We start from the raw sequence: 13,167 nt of genomic DNA, 5'->3' as shown, positions 1-13,167 counted from the left end.
TGTGTATAGTTGCTACCAATACAGATTTGTTGACTATGCTGCATGGAGAAACAAATAAAAATATTTGAATTCTAAGGAAGGTGAGTTATGTGTGTAAAGCAAAGCCCCGTTGTTAAGTGTTCTGTCCAGAAAAGCAGAAGTAACTTACTTTTACTTTGCATCCAGTAACTAGTGTGTAACTCTGCCTTTTACCTTCAGGAGTCAGCTGGATATTAACAATAAGAAGAGTGTGGCTGATTCCATTCGTGATGAGTATGGGTTTCTCCAAAAGAAATATCCTTCCCTTGCCAATCGAAATGGAACCAAGTATCTTGCTAGAACACTGAACAGGTATTACTTCAAGACATAAACTGATGGGTTAGACATATGTGCAGACCTTTCTTTTTGCCCTTAGTGTCTCTTTTGGTGCTGTACAGTAATGCATTAAAGAAAACTCTGGTTGTAAACTCTGATTCTTTCAGTTTCTGAATTTACTGTAATTTTCCCAAGTAAATGTTTTCCCTTGGTGGATATTTTGTGTCTCTTCTCTGTTTTGATGGAGATGATAAAGCTGAAACTTTTCCTCGCTTCTAATGAGGAACTGTTTTCTATTTTTAGATTGCTGATGCATCATATCAGGGATTGCTTGCCAGAACTGAAAACCAGAATTAATGTTTTAGCTGCCCAGTACCAGTCTCTACTGAACAGCTATGGGGAACCTGTTGAAGATAAAAGTGCTACTTTGTTGCAGCTGATCACCAAATTTGCCACAGAATATTGCAATACTATTGAAGGAACAGCAAAATACATAGAGACTTCAGAGTTGTAAGTACAAATGTTTTCCTGGAATTATTGACTGAGTGGTTTGGTTGATCCAGTGGCTCTTACTGGCTCTCACTGGCAATATTACTACACTGGACCATGACATACTCAAAAAAGCTTGAATCCAAGCAACTGTAAAAAAAGTTTTCAATGAGAGCTTTCTTCTTATTATTTGCTACTTCAGTTATTATTTTCTTCTTTCAGATGTGGTGGAGCCAGAATCTGTTATATTTTTCATGAGACTTTTGGAAGAACTTTAGAATCTGTTGACCCTCTGGGTGGCCTTAACACAATTGACATTTTGACTGCCATTAGAAATGCCACTGTGAGTGTTCTTCTGTATTTCTGAGTGTTGTGGCTGTATTTTAGATAGGAAGCTAAGGTTTAATTCTGTATAAGAGGCACAACTTTTAGATGATTCAGTGTTTTCCAGACAGATTTGGTTTCTTGCTAATATGTGAATTGGTGTTGCTGAGAATTAACAGAGTAAGGGCACTTTTAAATTTTGCAGTATATAATAAAATGTTCACTCCTTCAACCTTGACTTTGGATGTCACACGTCAGTCTGCTTTTGTACTGTGTCTGTTGTCTGTGGACAGACAGGCAAGTTTCTGCATGGTCTTGGAGCATGAGGTACTCCATAGCAATGATCTGTGTGTGTGTTCCCATCCTCCTGTAAATGTAAAATGTAAAAACGGGATTTAGTAACAGGAAAGATGTCATATTTCAGGTAAAAAATGTTATATGTGTAGCTCAGCATTGGTCTGTGTGGTCATAAATGAAATTACTCCAAACACTGAAATCCACCTATCTTGTTGGTATGGCATTAGATGCCCCAGACTGTCCAATAAATAATGGCAGTGTCTCTCTCTGAAATTAGAAAGAAAATGTCTTTGCCTTTATAATAGATTTCATCAAAGTGTGGATCTTCAAAAAGCATTGTTCAGATTTGTAAGCCTCAAGTGACATGAGTAGGTAGAAATCTCCAGGATTCTATAAGGATGCTAGTTAATCATTGTTTAATACATTTTGTCTTAAAGATAGGAACTTATAGCTTTTATTTTTTATATATACTTGAGACCTGTTCTGAGTGTCACTGTGACCTGATTTATTCTGGTCTTCATTAAATACTACTTCTTAGAAATGCATCATATTTTATATACAATTTAGCACCTTTTTCCCTCCTTTTGAACCAGGGTCCCCGTCCTGCCTTGTTTGTTCCTGAGGTTTCCTTTGAGTTGCTGGTAAAAAGGCAAATCAAACGTTTGGAAGAACCGAGCTTGCGCTGTGTGGAGCTGGTTCACGAGGAAATGCAGAGGATTATCCAGCATTGTAGTAATTACAGTACACAGGTAAACATGCATGCTTTATAATAGGGGTTGTAATCATGGCATGTGTGTGTGATTAGTTGCTTAAATACTTCTGGAAGTCTCACCAGTAAAATTTGGGTTTGTTTTTAGGAATTACTGAGGTTTCCTAAATTGCACGATGCCATAGTTGAAGTAGTAACCTGTCTTTTGCGTAAGAGACTTCCTGTCACAAATGAAATGGTAAGTTTCCATCTACTGTAATTTTGCTGGTAAACAGTGCATGTTTTCTGGAGTCTTGATGTTTCTGTTTGCCCAGGAACCCAAGTTATTAAAGGAATCTTAAGCTATTTGTTAAATTGATAGTTATTTAATATGTACACATTTTGATGTGTACACATTTAATATGTACACAGTCTTCTATATTAGAGTATAGATACATATAAAACAAAGGGGTGGTGTTAGGGTTAAGCGTGTTGTCTTCTATGTTTCAGTTTCCCAAGAAGAATTCTACGAAATTTCAATTTAACATCTTCTAGTCTTCCTCATATAGGTTATTTCCCTCCCTTGTAACAGAAGCTGTGTGTTTACTGTAGAGCTTGGGGTGCAGTGATGAAAATTAAATTGTAATCCTTATTCTGTGTGTTTCAGAGGCTTGTAATGCCATTTAGCTAGTGAAAGCTAAAAGTTCAACTCATACCTTTAAATAAATATGTTTTAATATTAAAATCTGATTTGGACTGCCTGTTGGGAAGTAAAGAGTGTTTCAGTATTTGACTCTGCATTTGATGTGAAAAGCAAAAATTGTTTTGTATACTCCGTGTCCCTCGCAGTGAACCACCTCCCCCTGGTTCACATACTGTAGGTGGTTTGTGGCTGAGTGGTCTTTTGCTATGGGCAGTTAGGCTGTGCTTGCCAGCATTGTAGGTCATTGCTCTGTGCTGGCATTAGCTTTACTCCCTGAATTTTTGATCTGGGAATATCTTGCATTGCAGGTTCATAATCTGGTGGCCATTGAGTTAGCTTATATTAATACCAAACATCCAGACTTTGCTGATGCCTGTGGGTTAATGAATAACAACATAGAGGTAAGAAAGTATGTTCCCTTAAAGTTTCTCGCCTCTTTAAGTGAAGGTGAAATTCATAAAATAACAAATGCTTCAGCTTCTTTCTTTGAAGCACATTTCTGCATTTTGAGGCCTGAGAAATGTGATGAATTGTGAATATTGTGTATACTCTAGTGATCTGTGGATTTGTTAATTTTTGTTGCATATTACATTTAGGATCACTGCTTGATACTTCACTGAAAGGATTCTGTCTGTTTTTCCGTCTGGAAAATGAGTTGGGCATCTAATTGAGTATTGCCTATGAAATGAAATTTTTTAAGGCAGGATTGAAATACATAGTTGTGAAATGGCATTCATGTTGGAGTAACTGCATTTTGTCTTTGACACAATGTATCACTAATGTTCCTCTCATTCATGAAAGGATAATACAAGTATTGTTACCTCTGTTCTGGTTCTAATTTCTGCTTGCTTTTGGTTTTGTTCTTGAATCTCTGTGTTACCACACTTCAGTCTCCCTGAGAGATTCTCTCCCTCAGTCTCCCGTCAGTAATTTTGTGTTTTTCAAGTCCAAATCTGATAATACTTATTGCTGCCATCATCAAGTGGAAGCAGTTCAACAACCAATCTGCTCTGTTAGATTGGAAGAACCAATCTGGTGTTTTTGCAATCTCATTAATAAGAGCTCATTTATACCCTTGTGTTTATCCAACACATCATTTTCATTCATCACAGAATTATAGAATGGCTTGGCTTGGAAGGTCTTCTCATTCCAACCCCCCTGCCGTATGCAGGGACACATTCCTCTAGACCAGGTTGCTCAGAGCCCCATCCAACCTGGCCTTGGACACTTCCAGGGATGGGGCATCCACAGTTTCTCTGGGCAACCTGCTCCAGTGCCTCACCACCCTCACAGGAAAGAATTTCTTCCTATGGAATATATAATTTAATCCTACTGTCTTTCACTTTGAAGCCATTCCCCCTTGTCCTATCACTACATACTCTTTATAGGGCTTCATTTTTAAATGCTTACATTAAAATTTCTACTCTATAAAATTTCTTCTATAATCTGTAAAATTTCTTTCTTCTATACATATAGTTTGTACTGAATTTGACTTGGTAGACTGCTCTTTAGTCTAGTTCAAAAACTATGTGTTTGGAAACTGCTGTGAGTACAGAAATTAGGACTTTGTGAAGCTGACCATAGAAAATTGTATCATCGTGTATTACTTAAAGTAAAAAAAAAGTAAAGTAAAAAAACTTAAGTTTTTTTCCTGATGTTTTCCTAAACAGGACATCGACATTTTTGAAGAACCAAACCATGTAAACCCAAGCCTTATTTGGTGGACAATCAATTGTTAATTTCCAGCCAAATCAGACATTTCTTTGTCCTAATTGCTTCAAATTCTATTTTGCTATGAAGCAAATTCTGCCACCCCTTAATTTTGGGCTAATCATGTGTTGGCCACAGAATCAAATCCTTTAGATTACTTGGAGGATTTACAGCTTAATGAGGGCTGTAGGGTATCTGTGGTGAACCAAATTGTGGAGCTTTGATACTGTTTTTTAAAGGCTCAGGCTTTGATTAGGGAGTGTGGTGCAAAAAAACTTTGCAAAACTTCTTATATTGAGAATTTGGTTTTGACCAGGTAATCAAAGTATCCAAATAATCAAGGGTTTCATAGACCACAGTATTAGCATGGCACTGGATGAGATGAAATTGCTCTTGTTTGTGTCTAAAATGGAAGTCATCTGTAAAATGTGGATCTTGCCTGTGTGTTGATACAGAGTAATACATAATTGAGGTCTTGCTGGATTGTTTTTAAAGGAGCAAAGGCGGAACAGGTTAACCCGGGAATTGCCTTCTGCTGTGTCACGGGACAAGGTAAGTAAATGTTTGATTTTATTTTTTTACCTAAAGCTGAATGCATTCTCCTAGATCCAATCTAAGTCTTGGAAATTTTCATATGCTGCTCTAGTAACAGTCTTGGGAGCTTCCAGGTATTGAGTTTTCTCTTTTCAGTTTCATAAGATAGAAGTGGAATATAATTTTCTTTTCTTTTTTTCTTTTATAATTTTCTTTAAAAGATGCAATTTTGGGGAGGTTTTAAATCTGGTATTTTGGAAGACTTATCTATAAATGTAGTAATACACTTATTAATTGAATTTTGTCATCTCAAGTAAGGTGTAAAATGCCTGCAGATGTTAAAGATGGACTCAGAACTTTCATGCTTAAATTTGTAGTGGAGACATGCTGATTTCAAAAGATAAACAGGTGATTTAAAATATCCAGTGCCAACATAGTGACTTGTGGTTGATTTTTGTTAAGTCACTCTTAAAACTGCAGTTTATTGCAGTCTTACTTTCTTTGGCAGCAGATGTTGGAGGTGACATTGTTCGTCATAATCCAGTCATATATTCTGTCTCTGGAGCATGCTTAATTTTATCATGTTTTGGGGTTAGTGCAATGACAGGAGTGGAAGAACCAACCAAATGTCATGGAAAACACTGTCTGGCTGTAGAGTCTGGCAACAAGCTGGAATTTTAGAGTTATTTAATACTATGTGGATTATTAAGAATTCAAAGATAGAGACCATAGTTTAGGATCCTCATGAGGTTGTAACAGGAGTTTCTAGAGCTGATAGAAATCTGTTCACTAAGTTCATTACCTTAAAAAGTGAGACAAAGTCCTAGAGTAGATCTAATACTGTTGCCTTTCATCATTCTAAGACAACCGATGGATGAACTGGAAAGTTAAGGTAGCTATCTAGAGATTGCTTTCAGTGCTCTTTGATCCTTCGTTTTATTGATTTCATAGTTAAATCATCAGTGTAGGAGCTTAAATGAAATTTAAGGTCAGATAATCCAAAGTAACTGTCTTGGAGATGCTTTTTATTTTTCTTTTTTTTTTTTTCTCTTTTCTTTCTTCTTTTTTTTTTTTTTTCCTGCTTCTATTACTGTTTTTCTTGCAAATGCAAAATATTTCTTTTCTGGATTTTGAAAGATGCTAGTAGGTAAAAGTGTATACAATTTGCTAGGTAAATTTGGTGGTCTTCAGTTGAATTTTTTTTTCCCCTCCCTGCATTTTTTGCCTTCCTTAGTCTACTAAAGCTCCAGGTGCATTGGCACCTGCTTCCCAGGAGACTGTTACTGCTGCTTCTGCTGAGGCTGATGGCAAGGTCTGTCTTGATTTTTCCTCTAAGCACTGCATGCACGTTTCTGTTGTGGTGCACCCCAGGTGTAGGGAAAGCAGTTTGTCCCTGGTGTTCTGTCACCAGCAGTGTGTCCTACCCAGTCTGGATGTCCTCCCCAGTGTGGATTACTTGGCACTACTGGTTTTATGTGCAGTGGCATGTCAAGACATGCCATGAGGTGGCCAAGTCACTGCTTTCTCTTTGAACTCTTGTTTGCAATATATTGTCGTACAAATATGCACCTAATTTGCCTCAAAATATCCATAGATTGTTGGGTGCAACAGTACTGTAATCAAAAGTCTTCAGCATGGCTGTTAAACTGCATGTTTTTAATGTGTTGACAGTTAAAGAAGGAGGACAGAAGATAAGCTAAAATGTGAGTTTCCTGCTTCCTGCAGGGAATCTTTACAGGCTTTGCTCAAACTGAACCTCCTTTGTGTTGTTACACATAATTGTTGAATCTCTGGTTTACTTATATTTGTGAAATGTGTTCTACATTGTTTTTTACATGTTAGGTGTGCTGTCTCATGTGTTAAAATAACAGCTCATTATTCCTCTTTAGGCTTTTCTGCTAATTGCTCTTGCTAGGAGTAAAAAAAAAAGGGAAGTCACAAGTTTGTGTATTAGAAGTACCAAGGGGACTCAGGCTTTCTGCTTTATTGCCCATTCAGATCTTGATGCAAAGCTTCCATTTCTGTCCTGAGCAAAGTGGTTAAAGTCAAATCTAGTAAATAGTAGAATTGTAACTATTATTTCCATCAGTGTTTTAGAGGTTTTGATATGCTGCAAAATGTAAAAAGAAACTGTGAAGACAGTGTTGTGACTTAGGAAGTAGCAGGAAGCTGCCAGATTTGGTTTGCATTTCCCATAAATCCTGTCTTCTGTGGGGTAATACATTTCACACTCTCTTGTGTGGCTTTGTTTCTGAAACTGCTTTGGAGGTAGAGCAGGCTCCACAGTAACACAGAATGAGAGTGGCATTTTTGTCATTTTGAATAGCTGTCTTGCAATCAGAAATCATGCAGTGGAGCTTTCCTTAATAATAATTTTCTCTTATTAGCAGAGTTTTATTTTAATTCCTAGTGTGTTGTACAATGCCTCTGAGCAGTTGTGCAATTTAAATAAAATTTTTGATGTGCACAGCTTAGCTGAGTTTCCTCCTGTATGCTGCTGCTGGTATTCTACTTGCTATGCTTTGTTTCTCACTCTTTTTTTAGATTTAAGATCAGCCTGTGGTGTTTCATTGTAAACACAATAGATGAATTTAGCTTTTTTCCTCCTGTACCTGAAGCAAGCCAAGTACAAGGCCTTGAATGACCTTTTTCAAACAGGACTAGATTTTAAAGCACAGAGTAAATAGAAGAGATTTGTGGAAAGGTGCAAAATAAAAATTGCCCCTATTCTACATCAAAATAAACTTCAGGTTTTTTAATACTAATTAACATATGGTGGATACCATTCACTAATATTTGTTTTGTTCACTGATTCCTAATGTTTGAAGTTGGGTGTTACATCTTTTTCTCAGAAGATTTATGAGTTATTCTTTGTCTGGAACTCCCCAGAATCTCTGATCTTCACTTTGAGAGGATGAAGATTTTTGTTTTGATTTGTTATAAAAAAAGCCTTCCGTAAATTCTGACAGCACAAATATGATCGTAGCTGTGCTACCTCAAAACAGAAATGTGCATACTTTTTAGCTGTTACTGTAAGAAACTTAAGTTTGTATTTAAATAAAACCTAAAGTATTTAAATTCAAGTATTGCAAGAGCTGTAGTGATCTTCAAAATATATTTTCAGAATTATCCTGATAGTATAGGATGTGTGGTCAAAGCCAAATGACTTAGAAAGATCACCCCAAATTTCAGAAGTGATTTGTAGACCCTTAAAATGCTATGGAATTTCTCCAGGTGAGACATTTTCATACCCTTTATTAGGGACAGTATGAGTTTTAAAAGCTTTCGTTTTACTGGTACCTTTGGTGAGCTGTAACCAGCAAAGGGAGAATAAATGTGGGGAATGTGAAGAACAGAATGAAGGAATATACCTATGAAAATCTTATTTTTAGTGAGGTTTACCTGTAGTGATTTGATCAGATGCTTCTCTACAGTGGCCAAGTTCTAATTCTGCCATGTTTTTTCAATGTGCTGTTTGTGCAGAATCCTTCTGTAGCAGCAGATGCACCTCAAGAGTCTGGAACAGGCAACTGGAGAGGAATGCTGAAACCCTCCAAACCAGAGGAGGTATCAGCAGAGGAAAAATCCAAGCCAGCTACAGCCCTACCTGCTAGTCCTCAAAAAGGACATGCTGTAAACCTATTAGATGTGGTGAGTCTTGGAAGACAAATTCCTTTTCTTTGTAGTTCAGTCTCAGGAAAGAAAACATCTCAATTCCAGATCTTGTAACTTTGCTGCTAATATGTGGTCTCTTTGTAAAATAATTCCCACTATTGCAAGAAGGAGCTCCAGCCAGTCTCTTTTGCTTTGCTCCTTGCTGATTCCAATCTCCCTGCAACCTCCCTGCCTGCTCCAGTTTCAGGCTATGATTGGGATAACTGGCTTCCTTTCACAAGTTCCTGTGCAAGTGAACTGCTTGTCGAGATAGCTGTTGGTACAGAAACAAATCTTAGCTCAACTCAAATTCCTGCTCTTCTTGTGCTGAATTGTAATGTTTATATTAGAGGAGAAGAACCATTAAAGACAAAACCCACTTAAGTTAAAAACAGATGAAGATATTTGAAGTATTTTGAGATGTTTAGAAAAAATGTGCTGGTGCCCTCTGACTTTTGTTTCACATATGTGGATTTTGATATGTCTCTAATTTTATTTCTGAAGAATTATAGGTTTGTTGCAAGACAGATTACATCTATCAAACTCAGGCTAAAAGAGCAGTAGTTAGAGTTTTGAGTTTTATTGACAAATGCAAATGAGCAGAACTGGTAAGCTGAGGGTTTTATTTTTTTCACACAGCCTGTACCTGTTGCACGCAAACTTTCTGCCCGTGAGCAACGAGATTGTGAAGTGATTGAACGACTTATTAAATCTTACTTCCTTATTGTCAGGAAGAACATTCAGGACAGGTAAACTCAAACTTCCTTGAAATACTTAGGCAGTGCAAATATTGTGATATTTCAAGAATCATATATATGATCATGTTATTTTTATCATGTTCTTGTGTTTGTAAGAAGAGAGAAAAGAAATAAATTTTTTAGAAGGGACAGCAGTAGCAAAATTTGACCCTTCACAGAAGGAAGCAGTTTGAAGAAGCACTTGTTTCCTCTAGTGGTTTCAGGTTCTGTATATTATTAAGTAAAAGGTTTAATTATTTAGGAGATGCCTGCTTTTCTGGAGGATGCTTCAAATCAGATGGAAGATTTGCAGCAAATAACTGGAATAAACTCTAGTTGCTGTGTACCTTGACAGAATTTAGCTTTGCCATCTTGTTATTTTAAATGGAAAGGTCAAATAGGAGCTAGTGTGTGTGGCTCAGTTTTCTAGCACTTAGCTATAAGGATGGAAATGGCATGAAAAAGTTCTTTCTACTGTGGAAAACTCATACTTTTTCGTTAATGAGGAATTCTATAAAACTTTTTTTGCTTATGTGTTTGTGGAAAGGTCTAGCTTCTTATGTATTTTTATGTATATGGGAAGTCTGAGGGGAAGTACAGGAATCTTGAAACCAGATTTTAGAGCCAATTAGTGAGACTCATAGGTGTTTTGGTCTATCCAGTAAACTAATACCTTCAATATAATTTTTAGTATTTCATGGCAGGGGAGTGCTTTGTTTACCTTAACTTTACTGCACTGTTTGTACTATGTAATATCAGAGAGGTGAATTATTTATTTGCCCCTTTCTCTTCCCATTTACACATAAAATTTGGTGTTAGGGTTGACATCATAAATGTGTGTCATCCCATGCACAGTAGAGAGAGGTTGGTTTCTAATGAGCAAAGTTATTTGTTCTTATTTTGTGTTTTACACTGTTCATGTTTTTTACAATGCAGCTTTTCTATTTGGAAAAAATTAAGTTTATATTAATTAGTTCTACTCTAATATTGTACATGATGCTGCCTTTACTTGAGAGAGCTTTTATTTGGTATTTATGGTAGTGATAGATTCCTGGTAGTTTGAGCCAATGCTGTGTGTAGCTGCCAGCCCTCATTGTGCATTCTTCCTCTGGAACAGACCCGGTTTTGAACAATTATTTTAAAGAAACAATCTTGATGTGCTTGCAGTGTGCCAAAGGCAGTGATGCATTTTCTGGTGAACCACGTGAAGGACACTCTCCAGAGTGAGCTGGTGGGCCAGCTGTACAAATCCCTGTTGCTGGATGACCTTCTCACAGAGTCTGAGGACATGGCACAGCGCAGGAAAGAGGCAGCTGACATGCTAAAGGTAATGAGGAGATCAGGAGCTCCGGGGAAAAGTTCACCATATCAATGGGAGGCTTTTTGAAGACTTGCTTTCTTTTTTTCTTTACTGCTTTTTAAGACTATACCAGTGTATTGCTTTTCTGTGCTAGAGGAATTAAAACCAATACATGAGCAGAAAGGATTACATGTGAGCTTTTAAATCTGCAGTTTAGCAGGCTAGATAGAAAGTAGGTGCAGTTTCTCTTTTATGGCAGACTTTTAAAATTGTATATGGTGAAGAAGTCTGCCCTTCTTGAGAATTTAATGGGTTACCACTTGTTTTGTGTCTTGGTTTGGAAAGACAGGTGCCTGCTAAGGAAGGCAGGAGCCTCCCCTGAAATGGAGAATGTAAACTCCCCCTCCAAATTGCTATAAGCTTTAAATTAAGGGGCTCTCGGGCAAAAATATGGGAGCAGGAATAAGAGTTCTTTAATAGGGAAGAAAATAAAATGATAAAATAAACAATGCAGTAAACTGACAGAGTCAGAACACAGCCTGACACCTTATGGGTCAGGGTGTTGGTAGCAGTCCAATTGGAATGGTGGCTGCAGCCCTCCTGGAGTGTCAGGTGTGGTTCTCTTGGAGTAGGGATCTGCAGAAGGGTGTAGTCTTCCTCTGAAGATCCAGTGGAAGAGGCAGCTGTTCCTCTGGGAAATCCAGTAGAGAAGCTGTGCTGGTGTTCCAGAATCTCCAGGTTATATCCAGTTAGGAATGCTTGGCTCCTCCCTCTGGGTGGAGCATCTCCCAGTGGGATGCTGTAGCTCTTATCCGCCATGCAGTGACATTCAATAGCCTGTTATCAGCAGATGGAGGGAGGATTGGTTTATGGAAGAGATAAGGAAAACTGCTCACTTTAACAGAAGACAACTGCCATACAGATGGCAAATAGAATACAATTTGCTTGGCAATCCAGGACGTTTTGTAATGACACTAATTAGCTTTGGTTTGATTTTTAGCTTTGCACTTCCTAGACTGCTGCTGTTTTGTCCCTGGGAAATCTCTCCAGCATAACTAACTCTGGCTTTTGTGTGTTCCTGTGTGCAGGCTCTGCAGCGAGCCAGCCAGATCATTGCAGAGATCCGTGAGACACATCTTTGGTGAAGACTGTATCAGCCACACTATTTATATGCATTGGAGGTTACATTGGCTTGACAATTGCTAGGCATGGTATACGGAGTAGAATTTTTATTTATGAACTCTTCTTATCTGTGTACTGCAACTGTGTAAATCTGCTCATGTAAAGACAGTTGGTTTGATTTGCAAACAGAAAAACATGCTGTATTTTGCAAAAGAAGTCGTATTTAATCCATATAATAAATGGCTCTAAATGTTTCCTTACCAGGTTTCTGGTGCAAATTAAAGCAGACCAAGTCTTCTGTCTCAGTGACAGTCTCATTTGAACTTGGGGGAAAACATTCAAGTTCCAGTGCCTGACTTGCTGAACAGGTTGCCTGTGGTTAAGACAGCCAGTGTAGTCTTGTGGCATAGTTTTAAGCTGCTTTTCCAGTAGAAATTTCAATACTGTGAAGAAAAGAGAGCACCGAGTATTTTCTTTCATGAATATATTGCATGCACTGTGACAGATGGAGGTCTCCATTTTATAGCACAGTAGAGATGTTGAGCGTATTACTATGTATGTGTGTTCCCTTTTTTTTTTTCTCTTTGTCCCCAAATGTTTCAATGGCAGACAAAACTTCAGACTTGATTTCATGGAGTATCATGTAGGAAGAATTAGCCTGGAGCTTGTGAACAAGAACAGCCTACTAAAAAGTGGCTGCAGAGTTATTAAAGTGCACTGGAGCTTGTGTATGAATGTTGGAGTTTATAATCAGGCACAAGGACACCTTCCCCTTCCTCTCCCTTGGGACCAAGGCCCTGGACCATCTGATAGTAAATTTGCTCTGGCAGAACTGAAAAATAAAACTGGATTTCAAAACTGTCATGGGATAGTAAGTGTTTCTTTTAAAAACAGATGAAGTTGGCCAGGGAGAAGGGGATGCCCACAAATTCTGCAAATTTTGGAATGTATGACAGTATGAAAGAAAGTCTGTGGAATTGGAATATTTATATAAGAGATTACAGTTGCTTTTGAGGAAATTTTATTGTGCTGTAAGTAGCTTTTTTTTTTTTTTGAGGACAATCGTAAAATTATGAGGTTTTAGGTTGGAAATTAAGTTGATGAGGTTTCTTTTTTTCTTTTGATTATAATTCATACAGATGACTATTGATCACACTAGCCTTGAAAAAGTAAACATTTTAATTTTTATGAATAAAAATTTATTTAAACTTCAGCCAGCATACTTGCATGTACTTTTCAAGCAGATTCACTCTTTTTGTATAAAGTGAAAATGTTTACTATAGTGTTGCCGATACTTTTTCTTTAACACAACTTG

At 37.4% G+C, this 13,167-nt stretch overlaps 1 protein-coding gene across 4 annotated transcripts in view; it reads left to right on the top strand.

Annotated features, from left to right (window-relative positions):
- DNM1L (dynamin 1 like) overlaps window positions 1-12,714 on the top strand; it is a 34,840-nt gene extending 22,126 nt beyond the window's left edge. For 2 of the 4 annotated variants that reach the window (XM_084206699.1, XM_084206698.1), the window contains 12 exons: window positions 199-330; window positions 598-804; window positions 1,006-1,126; window positions 1,998-2,153; window positions 2,262-2,351; window positions 3,104-3,196; window positions 5,001-5,057; window positions 6,274-6,351; window positions 8,523-8,690; window positions 9,333-9,442; window positions 10,598-10,757; window positions 11,819-12,714. In XM_084206699.1, the coding sequence (XP_084062825.1) occupies window positions 199-330; window positions 598-804; window positions 1,006-1,126; window positions 1,998-2,153; window positions 2,262-2,351; window positions 3,104-3,196; window positions 5,001-5,057; window positions 6,274-6,351; window positions 8,523-8,690; window positions 9,333-9,442; window positions 10,598-10,757; window positions 11,819-11,875 (1,429 nt within the window). In that variant the 3' untranslated portion in view covers window positions 11,876-12,714. The remainder of the gene's footprint in view (window positions 1-198; window positions 331-597; window positions 805-1,005; window positions 1,127-1,997; window positions 2,154-2,261; window positions 2,352-3,103; window positions 3,197-5,000; window positions 5,058-6,273; window positions 6,352-8,522; window positions 8,691-9,332; window positions 9,443-10,597; window positions 10,758-11,818) is intronic. The other 2 variants (XM_084206701.1, XM_084206700.1) reach the window with 1 other exon arrangement.
- The last annotated feature ends 453 nt before the right edge of the window (window positions 12,715-13,167 follow it).

The sequence above is a fragment of the Fringilla coelebs genome (assembly GCF_963513975.1).
Source record: "Fringilla coelebs genome assembly, chromosome: 5".
Taxonomy (NCBI): Eukaryota; Metazoa; Chordata; class Aves; order Passeriformes; family Fringillidae; genus Fringilla; species Fringilla coelebs.
Note: the sequence above shows the minus strand (reverse complement) of the source record. Positions and strands in the feature narration are given on the sequence as shown.